General features: G+C 44.3%; 1 protein-coding gene across 2 annotated transcripts in view; it reads left to right on the top strand.

The window, feature by feature from the left end:
• The window catches only part of ACTR5 (actin related protein 5), a 32,002-nt gene extending 17,170 nt beyond the window's left edge, over window positions 1–14,832 (top strand). The window contains exon 9 of one of the 2 annotated variants that reach the window (XM_054044982.1): window positions 13,849–14,832. In XM_054044982.1, the coding sequence (XP_053900957.1) occupies window positions 13,849–13,884 (36 nt within the window). In that variant the 3' untranslated portion in view covers window positions 13,885–14,832. Of the gene's footprint in view, window positions 1–1,196; window positions 13,357–13,848 lie in introns of those variants that run through there. The other variant, XM_054044981.1, reaches the window with a different exon arrangement.
• Window positions 14,833–17,502: the final 2,670 nt, after the last annotated feature.

Here is a 17,502-nt window from a genome sequence, read left to right as displayed (position 1 = left end):
GGGAAAAAGAGGACGTATGGTAACCCTACACGTAATCCTCTTATTTGCTGCTGTGCTCCGTGTAGTTCTGCTGTACACAGCTGAAGGTGAATTTGGGACTGCTAGCTTCCTCACAGCAACATAGTGCCAGCTTTTGGTGTCCCTACTTCGTTACTCTTTGATTTCTTGATATAGTCTCTTCCTTTCTCTTTTTTTCTACCCAGCAACCTGCCTTCCCATCTGGCCTACCCAGCCCCCCATGAGGTGACACTCCCTGTTAGTGCACTACATCCAACATGCTTGCATTGCTATTCCCAGCTGCACTGTAGCACCAGACAGCTGGATGTTGGCTTTCAGGGAGTGAGAGTTAAGTGCTTGGAACACAATCAAGTAGGTTCCCAGCTATTTGATCATATTAAATGCAGGATCACTGTAACCAGTAAGTCAGGTAGAATAAGTTGGCAGTTCTTAAACTGTGTTCTGGAAAGTTGACTGTTTTACATTGTGCTGGCTTTTCTGGTTTCCTGCTGCTGACTCAAAAAAACAAAACAAAAAACCTCCAAGTAAAAAACTAAGCACCCTATAAGGACTTCCTTATTAAGCAATTATTGTAGTTGCCGCACTGATGTTATGTGAAGGGAGGTGTCAACACGATGATCTTCCCAGTAAGATGTGGTCCACACTGTAGAAGCCCCTGCCATAAAGTCTTCATTTTAACATTGATATCTCTTGAATCCGTGGTGGTGCTGGGAATCTCCTAGAAAAGGGCAATGTCAGTGGAATGTGATACAGTGCAAGCTTCTCCAGTACAGCACTCCTTACTGTTAATCTGCAGTTCCTCTCTGCTGTTCTAGTCCTAGGTTGCCAGACTATTCTGCCAATGCACTTAACCTGTGCTACCCCACCACTACTATTCTAACCTTGGGCTTCCACTTGTTCTGAACCTTGTGTGGGATTTTTGATGTACATAATACAGAGGTCCACCAAACCCACTGGGGATTTGTCTTCACGAGCCAAAGAACAATACTTTGACCCCCATGACTTCCAGGGCATTGAGTGGGATTGGCTCAAACTCTTAAACGTAATGTATGGAATATTGCAGTATGTAGAATTGATTTTTGTGAAGTAAGTTAAGGGGCTTCTCTCTCCAGAATCTCTCTTGTTTTCAGGGTTCACCTACATTGACAGACCTCTTCTTTGTGCTTTCTGCTGTGTAGGTTCACCTTGCTTCCAATCCCATTCTGGATGCTTGGTATGGAGCTAGGGATTGGGCACTGGAATATGTGAACCATGAAGAAGGCTGGATAACCAGAAAAGATTATGAAGAAAAAGGTGGTGAATACCTCAAGGAGCACTGTGCTTCAAATGTCTATGTCCCTATTCGCCTTCCAAAACAGGCTCCACGGACAACTGAAGCTCTAGCACCCACCAAAGTACTGGCGGCTAGTGTAGGCAATCCCTGTGACCTGGCATAGCAGAGAGACTTTGACCATACACCCAGGGTTAAAGTGACTGCATGCCAAGCAAAGGAATAGTTGTTACCCTGCACAGTAAACTCACCATGGACTGCAGGCTGGAGCCTAGCACAGAGCATTTAGCACCTTGGGTAGCAAGTTTCTCTTGAACAATCAGGAGTGGGAGCTGTTCTCTGTCTCTAGAGCAGCAGCTGGCCTTGTCATAACACTGTAACATGGAAGCTTTCGGCAGCTCCATGTCTGATGTTGCCTGCACAGACTATGGGACTATGCGTCCATTCTATGAGGGAATCGAGCAAGAGGATGAAAACAGAAGATAAATATTTCGGATGAAAAACATGATCAACCTCTTGGAATTTGAGAGTTGTATTACAGAATATGTTTTTTAGAATTCTTCAAATCAAAGAAGATTTTTTACTTTTTTATGGTGCTGTTTTATTAAACGACTTATTCTATAAGCAGGATTTATAATGTAGCAGTCCAGCAGGGGTCTCTCTTGCCCATTACAATATGAGTGGTTTGTAAGAAAACCAGCACACTTCATTGGTATTAGAAAACAAAGCTGGGCTGATGCACTGGCTCTAATCCTTGTTGGTTTGACCATCGATTTTTGTTTCCTCCTCCCACCCTCGAAATAAGTAATGTTTTGAATCGGCAGCCATAATTGGCTTTTATTAATCATTTGTTTTAATCACTGTCCCCTTTAGGGTCACTTGTGCTAATTGCAGTTGAAGTGTGAAGATATCCCTGACCTAAAGACCTTACAATCTCATGGGCTTGCCAGATCCTTAACTATACCTAGGATCTGGCAGAGGAGAGGTGCAGGTCAGAGTGGCCCCTTGACCTACCGATAGTTTTGAGACAGTAGGCCCGAGAGATGTGACCTGACTGGTTCTCCTCCCCTCTCTCTGAGTTTGCCCCTGTTGTGGAATACCGGTTTAAGACCATCTTGCTGTGCCCATGGGTTTTAGAGCAATCTGAAAGTTAAAAGCTCATAATATATGGACTTTGACATTGGGAACCCCTTGATCAAATGACCCCACCTTTGCACCACAAGCTCTACCCCAGCCCTTTCTCTGGCCCACTAGTCTTCTGTACATGTAGATCTGAAGTCAGCAGTTCACTGGGGAGGGGAGTCCTGTATCTGAGGAATCCCTGGACCAAACAACCCCAACTTGCACCATGAATTCTACCACAGCCCTAATGTAGCACAGCGATATTATGGTGGCATGGTGGTGCCACCACAGTTAAGGTTACAGCAGGATTTCCACTGTAATGGGGAGGAAAAGGTTGGCCAAAATTGTCTTGCGTAACTTAGATCACTTAAAGTTTATTGTAGTTTGTGTACGGCTTGGGGTTTTGTTTTGTTTTCTTCCCCTATAGCCATCTGTGGGAGGAAATAGCAATCAAGGTTTGCGGTGACTGCTTTAAAGAGGGGATGTGCATAAAAATTTTCTAGTGTCTGACATTTCCTTCAGACCCCCCTTTTCACAAGTAGTACAGCACATAGGGGGCTGAATGGTGTGTCCTTTGGTAGGTGTAGATAGCTTGCCAAATAAATTTTAGCTATACAAATTGATGTCTTGACTGACAGTATCCTCCTGCCATATTAGCCAATAGTGACCTTAAACCAATCCTTAGAATAGAAAACTTTCTATGGGGGTGCTTTTCTTGCTGCTCAGAAACTCATTGAGAGTCACAGCCACTTGCTCTTTTGTTCCCACAATCCCGTTGATGAGGGGGAGGAGCCTGCTGCATAATTACATTACCCTAATGTTGCTGTTTCTTAGAGTCTTCCTTCTCTTTACTGTTTTCCCTGACCATGCTCCTGAAGGAACAAATAAGCATGCATGTGTATTTTAGAGCACTTTGGAATATCAGCTCTTAAATCAGAAGCTTTGCTCTTAGGGCAGAATTTCCAGAAGAAGCCTCCGCAGAACGCAGGCAGAGAGAAACTACTGCACACAACACAGGTTCTAAGAAAACTGCTGCGTGCAGGACTCAGACTCAGTATGTGGGTGCTGCGCATCAGGTGCAGTGACAACGGTGCAGCACTTTGAGCCACCCGCTTACTGTCAGGCTGCCTGTAAACTGTCTTGCAACAGAGTCCCAGTCCTGCTGCACAAGTGCAAATTACTATCTCTGGCTTGTTGGCTTGGCTTGAACCTCATTTTACCCCCTGCCTAACGTGTTGAGTATTGCTTGCCCAAAGACTAGCTGAGATCAAGCCCAAGCAGGTGATAACAGTTTGGGGAGGATGAGGACCATAGTTTGAACTTCAGGATATGTTTAAAAAAAAAATTAATGTCTGGCTGTTTAGGGGGTTGAGGGGACTATATCTTAGGAACCCCTTGTTCAAGTGACCTCGCATTTGGACCACTGATCTGGATCCCCAGGGAGGCACAACAGTTTTCAAAACAATCGGAGGCAGCATGTGGATTTCAGAGAATTTAGAAGTCAGCTGTTAAGGCTGATACTATTTGCTGTTTAATTTGCTCTCCCACTATAATGAAGTGGAGGTGAAAGGCTGAGCGTCCCTTAGCCATGCACTCATTTTTGACAGACCCCTTGCTGTGGGGGCAGCACGACTCTTTGCTGAAATACTTCAATAACAGTGGGAATTCATTTAGACTCTTCAAGACTGGAGTAACAAAAGACTAGCTATGCTGAATGTTCCAGCTATTGTCTGTAGCTTAATTTGGAGCAACGCAATCAGTGTGATGGAACCAGAGATGCCAGATCAGCTGCTCAAAGAGTAAAATAGTATAATGCTCCAAAATAGCAACTATTGATTTGTCACTTTACACCATCGCTAGCTGTAGTAGCCAATGAGAACTCAGAGGGATGGAATGCAATCATTGGCTGCTAAAAATGCATTCCAGCCTATGGATGTTGCATGGGTGAGATTTTCAAAGTCTCTGAAGGGTTTTGAAGGCCTTCATTAATTATAATGGGACTTGGGCATACAAATCCCCTAGGGCTCTTGGAAAATTTAAGCCTGTAACTGGGCTTTGTGCCAGGTGGGACTAGAAGACGCAAACTGTGGAGGGATCCAGCTCAGAGGTGGAGGTTTTTTAGCTTGGTTTGGGGTTGTGTAATAGGTACTAAGAGTGAATTGGTGTTGGGGGTGCTGCTGCACCCTCTGGTTTGAAGTGGTTTCCATCATATACAGGGTTTACAGTTTGGTTCAATAGCTGTCAGCACCCCCACTATACAAATTGTTCCAGAACCCCTGTAAGAGTGACTTCTACACAGTAAAAAGCCCTGTCTTAACTGCAAAAAAATCCACCTGCATCTCCTGAGTGTAACCTGTAAGCTTGTTTAGCGAGTACAAAGTGATGCTCAAGGCAGCCTTCCACAGGGGATTTCTCACAAGTGCCCATTACTGTATAGCAAATGCCTCACAATCTTTAATGTATTTATCCTCACAACCTCCTGTGAGCTAGGGAAACACTATTTTATCCTTGTTTGACAGAAGGGGAATTGAAGCACAGGTGCCTTTAACATATGAATTCACAGTAACATAGATCTCCGTAAAATTAATGGTGTGTTATCACCCCATTCAGGTAAAAGAACGCAAAGACACAAATTACCACTTTGTGACAAGCTAGGTGAGCTGAGTCTGTTGTTTAATCTGAAAGAGGCACTCTTCAACTGAGTTCCACCTTTCACAGACTTGCTTAGATTTGTTCTGAGTGGAAACACCACATCACTAGGAAGTCCTGGAGACTGAGAACATGCCCCACTTGTTTAAATGTCCCAGATTTCAGTTTGAGCTGCAGGCAGGTTTGTTTTTAGCGTTCAAGGTTTCTTACGCTCTCTGTCCCAATGTAACTCCAATGCTATGACTCATTCTCAGTCTCCACCAAAACAGCCCAAGATCAGAACTCTTTGCTCCAATTAACAATCTGTGAAACATGTAAGGTGCTGCATAAGTGAGCTGTCCAGAGAAATGGGCGGACACCCCTGAATTATCACTGCCCTCAAGGTTGGAATGCAGGATTCTCCCACCCAGAGAGAGGATACAGTGATCCTGTGACAACCAGGGGGAAGGCAGGGAGTCAGAAATGGGGCTGAAGGAGAAGTGCATAAATAGTTGGGAAGGCAAATGATGCAATGGATTTTCCCCTGTAATATTACTGTCCCCAAACCCATAGCATGTATTTTCCCAAGGGTTCTATGCATCCTGAGAGACTACTATCCTGGGTCTTACCTTTCATTCCCATGTGCTACCTCTCTGCTCTTTTCCTTTGGGTGTGAAATAGTCCAGGCCCTAAAAGTTCAGCTTCAAGAAGAGTTTCCTTTCAGAGATGTAAAATGCTTGAATCCCTCCTTACCTAGCACCTCTTAGCACAGAAAGTATTCTGCAGACTGGCTCTTGCTCCCGTTTCTTGGCTACCTATATTTAGCTGGTACACAGCTTTCCTCCTCCTCCTCCCCTTCACACATGCCCAGCACTGGCTCTCTTAGGCAGTATCGTGTTAAGTTATTTTTATGGTAAATGTTCTTTTTTTACGGTCTTGTTTTCTTCTTTTTCTTGAACACTAGTACTAGGGGGCGGTTTCCCTTTCAGCATGCTGTGTGGTTCAATGAGCAGGGCACTAGACTGAAAGTCAGGAGATCGGAATTCCACTCCTGTCTCTGCCTTGTTATATACACGATGATAGACCAGAGGCTATTTGCTTTGGGACCTTGGGCAAGTCACTGCACTCTTCTGTGCCTTAGTATTCCCCCATCTGAAAACAAACAAAAAAAAAGAACTAATTTCTTAGAGTGTAAGTTCTTTGGGGGCAGGGAATGGTGTTTTTTGCTCTGTGTTTGTACAGCTCTTAGCACAATATGGGCTTGGTCCATGGCTGGGGTGCCTAGGCACTATGATAATATAAATAATATCTAACCACCTTTGTAAACTGCTTTGAGATGGAAGTATCAAGTGATAAGTCTTACTTCTTTCATAGTCTTACTTCATTCATAGCCAACTGCAGGCCAGGCAGGATTATTAAAAGTTGGCTTTTCCCTTTCTAGACTCAGACAAAATGTACCTGCAGGATCTCCCTCTTTGTCTACCATTTTCTTTAGCAGTGTAGCGCAATATCTGCTTCATTTATTGTTCAACTTACTGAAGTGACCCTCTGAGGGCATCTATGTTTATGTGTAAATGGAAGCAATCAGAAAGAAGAGTCAATTCAAAAAGAACCCAACCCACCAATGAAATTCAAACCACCTTCCTCAAAAGGGCTGGCTGAATGGACAAGCATTGCAGCATGCCAGAAAAATGTGGCTTGGTTCAGGCCAACCTCTGTCAAGGAGAATTCAATGGAGGAGAGTTCTCTATCCAGCACACTCAGGCTCCCTGTGTTCAAATGCAGTTAGCTAGTGTGCCTCAGCTGATCTCAGCTAGATAATGTACAAGGAGAGAGGCAGCCTGTAATATAACGAGAGCTCTAACCATGTTCAAAATAAAGACCTTCCGTTGCACTTGGAAACAGATGAGTGAGTCAGGGCACCCTAGAGAGCTTTGGTGTAGAGAGAAACCTGGCTTGGGAAGACACCAGGGCTCTTCTGGACTTCTAGGGAAGTTTGTCACTTTGGCAGAGGGCTTGTGGTTCTTTTCCTACTCCCCCTTCTCTCCAGGTTACCCACCTCTCCATGTTTATCCTATGTCTCTCCCTGTTGCCTCTTCCAATCCAAACTGCTAAATAGACAACCAGGCATAGATTTTTCTCTTAATGGCCTGGAAGGCTGAGGATTCTCTACCTAAATACCCGGGGGTTTGGTGGGAGGCAGCAAGCTCAGGACAATTAGAAAAGCATAGCTGTGGGACCTAAGGACAACCTCGGATTCCCACCAAAGCTTTTAATGTACAGAGACTCTGGTCTTGAGTGTATTTTCCCCATGGCTGTTAAAGGGGACCTGCAATAAAGGGGGAAGAAGTAGGGTCTGGGGTTTATTTTGTTACTTCATGATTCATAATGGTAATGGCAGCCTCAGTCCTGGTGGTTTTCTTGTTGCTTGTTTTTTACATTTAAAAAAATCAGGAATGTCACAGCTGGTCTTCTCTGCTTTTGCTGGGGGATTGCTAGGGGCTCTCCGATGTGTATTGGAGCAACAGCATCCTTTAATTGAAAAGGGAAGGGACCTTGACTAACATTTTCTTCTAGCTGGTTGCAGGGCATTTGAGTTAAGTCTATACAGTCGAAAAGCAAGTGCTTCTCCACACAGTGTTTTCAGGACTTCAACTCTCCCCTTAGAACGAGATATAGTTAAATCGCAGCAATGCCCTAATGTTGACTGAGTTATACATGTATAGCCTATAGCTGTACATCTACCTGTGTCTAAAAGGATTAGTTACATGGGTACAAAAACAATATGTAGATCAGCCTTTAGAGGTTTTAGTTCCTTGGTATTTGTAATATTAATCCTACCAGTTCTCCAGTCATTCACAGAGTTATCCAGAGTAAACAAGACCTAGATTCCTCATCTGAAGAGCGGTTTTCCCCCTCAAAGGAATTCTCAAGCTGCTTTTATCCATCATGTAGAAGCAAGAAAGGGCATAAATTCAGGTGGGTTTTTTCCCTTTGCAAATCACCTTTATCCCCATAAGGCAGCTGAACAGGGAGGTCTCCTTAGTGTCACAGGCTACTTTCAAAGGCAGTAGTTGAAACACTTGACCTATCATAGTCCTCTATGTTATAAGGCTACAATGAGCTCCTAATCAAACAGTCCATAAGCAGCATCCCATAGCAAAGACCTGTTTCCTCAGATGCAGTCACATGAGCGCACTTCCACCACTGATTTACCCCGCTTTAGGAAAGTTATTACAGCGTAGATGCAATCTGTTAACACGGAGGTTTGGGCTATTAATTAAAAGCGTCTTGTGTAGAGCAGTGGTAACTTGTCCAGTTGCAGGGTAAATGGCTTTGCTTTCTGAACACGGCAAGTTGTTTTTAAAACCTCGTTTCATCTCCCTTGCACTAGTGGTTTGTATCAGCACAGCATTCCCAACAGTCTCTCCACTGGGAAACATGCTTACCCCCATGCTCTTTTGCAAATTCTGTGTTACAGCTTGGTTAAAACATCCCCCCACCAGACACACTCTCCCCTCATCCTAGATTCTTGCGACATACCTGGCATTCTTTCATTTTTAATGAGATAAAGGAGCGGGGGATTTCACTCTTGTGGAATCTTAGAGGAACAATAAGTGGATTTCTTTTCCAAAGCCCCATTTAGGGCACAAAAGCTCCTTGTGAGACAGTCCTGTCATCCCCAGTCAGGCAAGGTTTGTCGTGCATGGGGGATCTTTTAGCTATTCATTCAAAAATCCTGCTGAATATGAGCTCCCAGTGTGATTCTGCCGCCAAAAGAGTTAATGCGTTTCTGGGATGCGTAAACAGGGGAATCTCAACTAGGAGTAGAGAGGTTGTTTAACCTCTATATTTGGCACTGGAGCGCCCATTGCTGGAACGCTGTGTCCACTTCTGGCACCCACAGTTCAAGAAAGATGTTGATAAATTGAAGAGGGCTCAGAGAAGAGCCACAAAATGATTAAAGGATTAGAAAACCTGCCTTACAGTGATAGACTCAAAGAGCTCGATCGGTTTAGCTTAACAAAGAGAAGGTGAAGGAGTGACTTGGTGACAGTTTATAAGCCTCTACATGAGGAACAAATATTTAATAATGGGCTTTTCAATCTAGCAGAGAAAGATATAATTCAATCCAGTGGCGGGATGTTGAAGCTAGATAAATTCAGACTAGAAATAAGGTGTACATTTTTAACAGGGAGAATAATTAACCATTGGAACAATTTACCAAAGGTCGTAGTATATTCCCCATCACTGACAATTTTTAAAACACGCTTTACAAATTATTTGGGGAGTTCTCTGGCCTGTATTATACAGGAGGTCAGACTAGATGATCACAATGGTCCCTTCTGGCCTTGGAATCTATGACTCCATGAACCTTCTTCTCCCCCTGCCCTCCTCCTAGCCTTGGAATCTATGAAAAGCCCAGTAATGTTAATTCGTCCCTTCTTCCTTCTGAGGGCCATGTTCTTTACGGTCTTTGACGCCAATGGGAGCAGAGTTATGCTTCTCTTGAGGGCTGTTGAAACCCATACCCTAAATATCCCATGGTCTAATTCATAGATTGCTGGCTTGCTTCAGTGTCCTTGGCCCAAATTTCTCCTTTTTCTTATCCTGTGCGATTCCCTGCCAGCTGCTGTCCCACCTTCCAAGCTGGAAGTGGATGCACAGGGGTATCCATCTAGAGTTATGAACTGCTCTGGAGGAAAGGTGCACTATTACCACTATGTTTCATATTTTACTCCTGTGGATGAAACATTTGAACTGGGAATCATAAGGCAGGAACAGGAGTAGTTTTCACCCTGGGATCTGACTTCTTATTTAGTTAAATATCTGGTGAGGGAAGAGGAGTTGTTACATGACCAAGTATGTTACTACAAAGCTAAAGAGAAAAAGAAACCAGTACCACTGTTTTTGCCTTTATGTGCTCCCTTAGCTGGCTCAAGTAGCACTCCAGCATCCATAGTCATTCCGAGAACTCTGCTGACATTATCAGCAATAATAGTCAATTAAGTGTAGCAGGAAGTAATGATGAGGAAATAAACACATATGTTCAATTCGGTGCCAATGGGGCAAAAGAAAATTAATGTTTACCAAGTGGAAAAGGTTAAAAGCAATACCAGGGAGAGGTGCAGGGGAAATATTTCCAAGCTTTCAGTGTTACAAAGGACAAAGAGATATAGAATGTTCTGGACAATGCTTTTTATAGTTTGCCAAAGAAGCAAATTGCAATACAGCATTAGAACATTTTTCACCTGCTGGCTCTCATTAATCTGACTTTAGAAACATGATTACAAACCCCTTTTTTTGCAGCATGGGTTTTAAAAAGTGCCCTGAAGGTAAATGGATCCATGTTCTATTGTATTGTTTGAGATTGGAATGCTGTTTGGTACTATTGTTAGAAGTGGAAATTTGCAGTTGTGCTTAGGTCTTCGAGATTCCAAGGGATTAGGTCAGTTTTGGCACTTGATGCCTTAAGGCCATTTTTTTCCTCCTGTGAATTTGCTTTTGAAATGTGCATAATAAACTGCTATTAGGCAGGTACAGCATGAACTACTAATCACCTCCAGTCTGGTTTGCAAAGTACAACAGTAATAGCATTACACTTTTACATTACACAATAGCTATAGCACTTTTTAAGTGGAGGATCTTTAAGCCCTCCACCATGTAATGGAGACATGGTAGTGATTCCATACAGCTGAGGTTATAACTAGCTTTCCTCTACACCTGTCTGATCACAACAAACCTTCACTTCTTGAAAACTCAGGTCTGGCCTTTGGTCAGTGGGTGATTTCTTGGTGTGATGTTTGAGTAAGAATGATGCGTGCTGGACAAGGTATTTCAGAAAGGTAAGAGGGACTAGGAAGGGAAGGGAATGAGTGTTTCATTTTTCCAAGCAGTGTAACTTTTCATGGGTGTTGTATCCCAAACTGCTGAGTCCTAGAGATTCCACATTTGTTTTCTTCATTTGCATTCAGTGAAGATTGCCGCCTTTGAGAAGTGCATTTGGGAGGGTGTCATTTATTTTAGCTATCCAGCCAGATTCTACTGATTTCCATAATTACACCAGCATAAAACTGGAGTAACACGGTAGTGAATCAGATATATGGCTACTAACATTTCAATTTTTGCTAAGCTCTCTAGTGCTTTCCTGGCTAGAATTTTTGTGCAGCTTAAACTCCGTAAGACCAGGGATCTAGCAAGGCTGGGAATTGTGTGGAGCTTTGACCGAAGTCCTGTGCCCGCTGCTCCTGAGCTTCTGCCTAGTGGAGCATCTAAGTTTCCATACATAATCTAGGGATTGAGTTTTCTTGACAAGTGGCTTCTTGTTACTCTCTGGCCTCACTGCTACCCTATATTCTTGCATATAAACCGAGTCATTTTTAAATTGGCAATTAGTGGTGGTGGTTTTATATGCAAGTAGTCTGAGAAGCACATTTTTTTTTCTCTTGAACAATTCCTTTTAGAAAAAAATTAACTTTAAAATAAAAGGTAGGAACAGTGGGAATTCCCAGACTGAAAACTTTCAGTGAGTGAAGGCTGTAAACAGATGTGGGATTAAACCAACATTATTGTAGTTTGTAAATCAAGAAAAGTTTGAACATCAGGAAATAATGAAATCGAGCTCTTATACAGTGTTTTTCATTAGTAAGTCTCAACATGCTTTACAACAGAGGTCAGTATCATTATCCCCATTTTACAGATGGGGAAATTGAGGCACAGAGGGGACATGACTCGCTCAAGGTCAGCCAGCAAGCCAGTGGCTGGCTTGAAGGTTGTTGACAAACTACAACAGCCCAGAACTACTGTTTAATTGCCAACACCAACATTGGCTCTTTCCCACCCCACTTCCCTGCTCTTTACCCCCAGACCCTTTTGACTTTCAAATACAGACTCCCTCCTGGTATCCCAAAGGAAATTCTGTCTATTGCAGGGGTCGGCAACCTTTCAGAAGTGGTGTGCCGAGTCTTCATTTATTCACTCTAATTTAAGGTTTCACGTGCCAGTAATACATTTTAACATTTTTAGAAGGGCTCTTTCTATAAGTCTATAATATATAACTAAATTATTGTTATATGTGATGTAAATAAGGTTTTTAAAATGTTTAAGAAGCTTCATTTAAAATTAAACTAAAATGCAGAGCCCCCCGGACTGGTGGCCAGGACCCGGGCAGTGTGAGTGCCACTGAAAATCAGCTCACGTGCCGCCTTCGGCACGCGTGCCATAGGTTGCCTACCCCTGGTCTATTGGCATGTGTGAACCTCCTCCTCATTAAAAGCTTGAGATCAGACTAAACACTAACACTTTATGTTTTAACCTCCCCATGTGGTCCATGCAGCCTTAGCCGTCATTTACCATCTACTCTTGGTTGGGTGGTACGCTCTACGTCAATCACCCTCCATATTTGTCAGAGACCCAATTACCAGATACAAACTGGATATCAATCTTCCCCATCACCCCCATCTTCCAATGTCCTTCTTGAACATTGGAAGCCACATCTTCAACTAATCTGCCCACCCTTTGTCTGTCTTGTCTACTTGAATTATAAACTGTTCAGGCCAGGGACTGTCTTATGAGGAGTTCGTCCAGCATCTGCACAGTGAGCCCCAATCTCACTTGGAGCTTGAAAGCACAATGCAAATGAAAGCTAGAGGGAATAGCTGCTCATATTAACTAGTGGAATTTCCCTTCTAAGAAGGGAGGGTTGAACGGCAGAATAAAAGCCGAGAATTGGAACTCTAACTATTTATAGACTTTGATGTTGCAGCTTCTGAAATGGAGGGTGTTCATGTTCATGCTAGACACATGTATTTGCATGGTAAGGAAATGCAGTCAATACAGCATTTTGAAGTGGTTAGCAATTTACAGCCTTAACTATCATAACCAAGTATTTGTCTGGAAATGATTGAAGCTTAACACGCCTGAGAGGTAGGCATTATTGTGGCCTGTTAACCTGTGTGCCTCACCTTTCACATCTGTTAAGCAGTTACCAAAGATGATACATGGACAGAGATGAAGGTGGGAATAGAACCTGGGGCTTCAAACCACCCACTGTCCTCCTCTGGTTTTTAGTGTTAGTGCCACACTTTGAAATTACCAAAGGATCCTTTTTTAAATGTCCACTTAATCTAATCAAATTAAGACTGGCTGGTGCTGCACTAATTCCATTAACAAGGAAAGACCACCACCATTTGTTATGAAAAATGGCTTTCCAGTAAGGGGTGTTATAGTGTGATTATGTATAGGAATTTAATACATGTTTTCAGGAAGTACTTGATGAGAGAATAAAACGTGAAGGAAGGAATAAAGCCTGAATGTTGCATGAGGTTGGATCTCTCCTTTTATGCTTGAACACTGAACAGCCAGCTTGAGTCACAGGGTTGGCAGCTCAACACCAACTCCAAGACCTTGTCTACACTGGAAAAATTAGTATATTTGTTACAGCAACTCCAGCAGCAACAGTAGCAAATGCACTGTTGTAGACAAGGCCCAGGCATTTCACCACCATGTGCTCTAGACACTGCTCAGATATCTGAGACCTGTCTCCATTAAAAAAGCTGGGTAACGTTTTTTCACCAAAGAATGGAGATTGGGGTCAACCAAAACATTTCACAGATTCATCTTGAATTAATTGAATTGTTTGTCAAAAACATCTGAAAGAATCAAAATGTTTGACATTTTCATTCAAAATGACTTTGTTTGGAAATTTCAATCAGTTTAATTTTAAAAAGTAAAAGCACAAAGTCCAAACATTTCCAGTGAAACAAGATGTTTTGTCTGATCCAAAATGATTTTTTATTTTTATTTTTCAGGATGGCCAAATTCAGTTATTTGCACAACTCTATTAACAAAATAACGTAGATGCAACTGCTTTCTGCATTAAGGGGACTTTTCTTCTAGTATAGATACACCCTCAAGGGGGCAACACTGCAAAGGAGACAATTATGAATTATACAAGCAACTTTTTATCTTGGGAATTGACACACATTCCAGATTCTAGGTCACTATCTACGTTGAGACATTTGCTTCGGGTTGGAAAGGGATATTGCTGAAAACACCTGCAGCAACAAGTCTGAAATGTCTTTCCAGAAGATCCAAGACCTCAAGGCTGTCTTGCCCATTCCAGAAATGAAACCTGACATGCATTTTGTCCCAACACAGAAAAACAAGTATATAGAAAATATTAATTAGAAAATACTCCAAAAATCTGAATTTTATGGCCTTCCAGGCTTGCTGCAAAAGACAGCTGTTTGATGTTTTGAAGAAGGCAGAGGGTCTGAATCCCATAGCAATGAAAGGGTGGAAAGGAGATTCTGAAGGTGGCTGGCTGACTTACTTAAATCAGGGAAAGGCTCCTACACTGACTGCAGTGACATTAATGAATTTCAGATCAAAAGCACAGGAACTATTTAACCATTTGCTAGTATGCAAGTGTTATAGGCAAAGGAGAACAATCTTCAATAAGATGAATACACACATTATGTTATTTCCTATTCTATGATAATGCTCTGACCTTATCTGCAACCAGCACAATATTCCTTCCACCCTGGAAATGGTGTTTGCTTCTAAAGACAATGTCTCTTTCAGTTACTTCATCGTATTCATCACAGGACACAACAGTTCCTCTCCCAGGTTTTTAGGGATTGTTTATGTTTCCTCATGTCTTTGGCTCTGGATTCTTTCAATAGATCCTTAAGTTCATGTTTTGCCCAGTCTCCTGCCTCTCTGATTAGTAAAATACATGCTTCTGCAGTTCTGTTTCTGTGGCCCTGTTGGAGAGGTGTAATGGAAGTAAAAGGTATTCTGTCTGTGGACGATGATCACTTATTTCAATCAAAGCAATGGGAGTAAACGTGACTGAAATAAGATTAAGGCATGGTACGCCTACACCTTGAATATTGTGTGCAGTTCTGGTCACCCCATCTCAAAAAAAAAAAAAAAATAGAACGGGAAAAGGTTCACAGAAGGGCAACAAAAATGGTTAAGGATATGGAACAGCTTCCGTATGAAAACAGATTAAAAAGACAGGGACTTTTCCGCTTGGAAAAGAGACGACTAAGGGGTAGGGTGACCAGATGTCCCATTTTTAAAGGGACAGTCTCATAATTAAGCCCTTCTGCAGGTGTCCCGATTTTTTCTTTAAAATTATCAAATTGTCCCATATTTTCTGTCTCCCCCACCAGGGCCGGCTCTACTGTTTCTGCCGCTGCGGGCAGCTGAACATAGAAGCTGCCGCCAAATTGTCCGGGGCAGCAATTCAGCGCGCTGCTTGGGGTGGTAAAAACACACGGACTGCCGCCCCTTGCAAATTGCCGCCCCAAGCACCTGCTTGGATTGCTGGTGCCTGCAGCCAGCCCTGTCCCCCACATCAGTACTGGCGGGTCCTGCTGCTGGCCAGATCCCTGCTCACCAGCTGCCCACCCAACAATGGTGAGTGGGGGTGGGGGGAGGAGTCAAGTGGCCAACGGTGGGGGTGGGTGTGCAAGGCTGGTGGCAGGGCAAAGCTGCAACGCACGGGGCCGGCCGCTCCCCCGGCTGGTCCGTCTGTGCAGCTCCCACTGCGTGCCAGCTCTTGGCCAGCAGGACCCCACCCCCTGTTCCGTTTCCAGCCAGCACTGGCTGCGTGGTGCAAGCTGCGATGGCTGGTGAGTGCAGGCAGGCACCAGGCGGCGGCTGGTTACGTGTCACCTCTGCTGCCCACCCATTAGCCATTTACGTGCTCCCCCTTTCAATGTCCTCTCCCTGCTTTGCCCCTTCACCACCCCCAATCCCACTGCTCCTTCATATTCCCCCCAGTGGGGTGTGTCCCTCTCCCAGCAGTGTGCCGAGGACCAGCCCTTGGTCCAAGCGCTCAGCTCATCAACAGCTTGGCTGGCAGGCTCCTTCCTTCCCCCACTGCCTCTGGCTGGGCCAGCACCCCAGGAAAGCCCAAGGCCCTCCGACCCAGGGCACTGGCCAGGAGCAGCTGAGCCCTGCATGTCCCAAAGCCCCGCACAGCACTGGCACAGGGAAGCCTCTCCGCCCCCTCAGCTAAGCTCTGGAGTGGGGAGGTGAAGTGATTTCCAGCCTGTTCGCTCCCTGACACTGCAGGCTCCACAGCAGCCCCCAGGCAGGGGCTTAGCACCGTCTTCATCCACCCCCCCTCCCTGCCCTGGGTCCTGCCCCCAGGGAACTCAGGGCTGCTCCATCCTCTAGACACCCTCCCTTACTGATCCACCTCTCTGGCCCGGTTGGCTGAAGCCCCTGCAGTCAGGTTCCCTGTGCCCTTGTGCATAATGCATCCTTAGGGTTTAACCCCTTCTTGTCCACGCTGTAGCCAGGGGACAGGAGGTGGCTGGGTTATGTTGGTGGCCATCAGCCTTTTGACACTGTGCAGGCAGGAAGGGACCGAAGCTGCTTCCATCCACAGGGGAACAGGGGGTGTGGAGGGGAAAGAGATTAGCTCTGCAAAGACATGGACCAGGTCATCCCTTGCCCGCCTCCTCTTTCCCTGTGGCTGGAAGCAGCTCCTGTCTTTTCCTTCGCGCACAGTGTTGAAAGGCTGCTGCTGGCCACATTCTGGTGTGAACCCTGGCAGAAATTGGGGGAAGGGGAGCATGAGACCCTGCGTGTGTCCCCCATGTTGCCTCGGGAAGATGCAGCACCATGTACCAGGAGAGGCAAGTCCATCCCAGGGGCCCAGCCAGGCCGGGATGTTCGGGTCGGTCACTCCCCCGTGTGAGAGCAGTGTACGGGAGTGTGTATTTGTCACACCTCCATGTGTGAACCCTAAAGCCTTAAAGACAAGAAGGTAAATAAAAAGAATTCAACTACATAGTATTTCTTTTTAACAGGGGCTTGGTCAACTTGATGTTCATTTGAACATTTGTACTGCGTAGTTCTGATTGATTGCCATTGAACTTGCTTGAATATGAGTAATTTTACCGGGTGTCCCGTGTTCAGCACAGGGAAATATGGTCACCCTACTAAGGGGGGATATGATAGAAGTCTATAAAATCATGAATGGTGTGGAGAAAGTAAATAAGGAAATACTATTTATTCACATAACACAAGAACTAGAGGTCACCCCATGAAATTAATAGGCAGCAGGTTTAAAACAAACAAAAGGAAGTACAGTACCTCTTTACATAATGCACAGTCAACCTGTGGTACTCGTTGCCAGGGGATCTTGTGAAGACCAAAAGTATAACTGGGTTCAAAAAAGAATTAGATAAGTTCATGGAGGATACGTCCATCAATGACTGTTAGCCAAGATGATCAGAGATGCAACCCCATTATCTGGCTGTCCCTGGGAGAAGCTGGGAGTGGATAACAGGTGATGGATCACTTGATGATTGCCTGTTCTGTTCATTCCCTCTGAAGCACCTGTCACTGGCCACTGTTAGAAGCCAGGATGCTGGACTAGGTGGACTATTGGTCTGACATAGTATGGCCGTTCTTATGTTCTGATGGCACTTGTATCAAAA

Source organism: Malaclemys terrapin, chromosome 12 (genome assembly GCF_027887155.1).
Source record: "Malaclemys terrapin pileata isolate rMalTer1 chromosome 12, rMalTer1.hap1, whole genome shotgun sequence".
Classification (NCBI taxonomy): domain Eukaryota; kingdom Metazoa; phylum Chordata; order Testudines; family Emydidae; genus Malaclemys; species Malaclemys terrapin.
The sequence above is the reverse complement of the archived record's forward strand: the minus strand, read 5'-3'. Positions and strand labels throughout refer to the sequence as shown.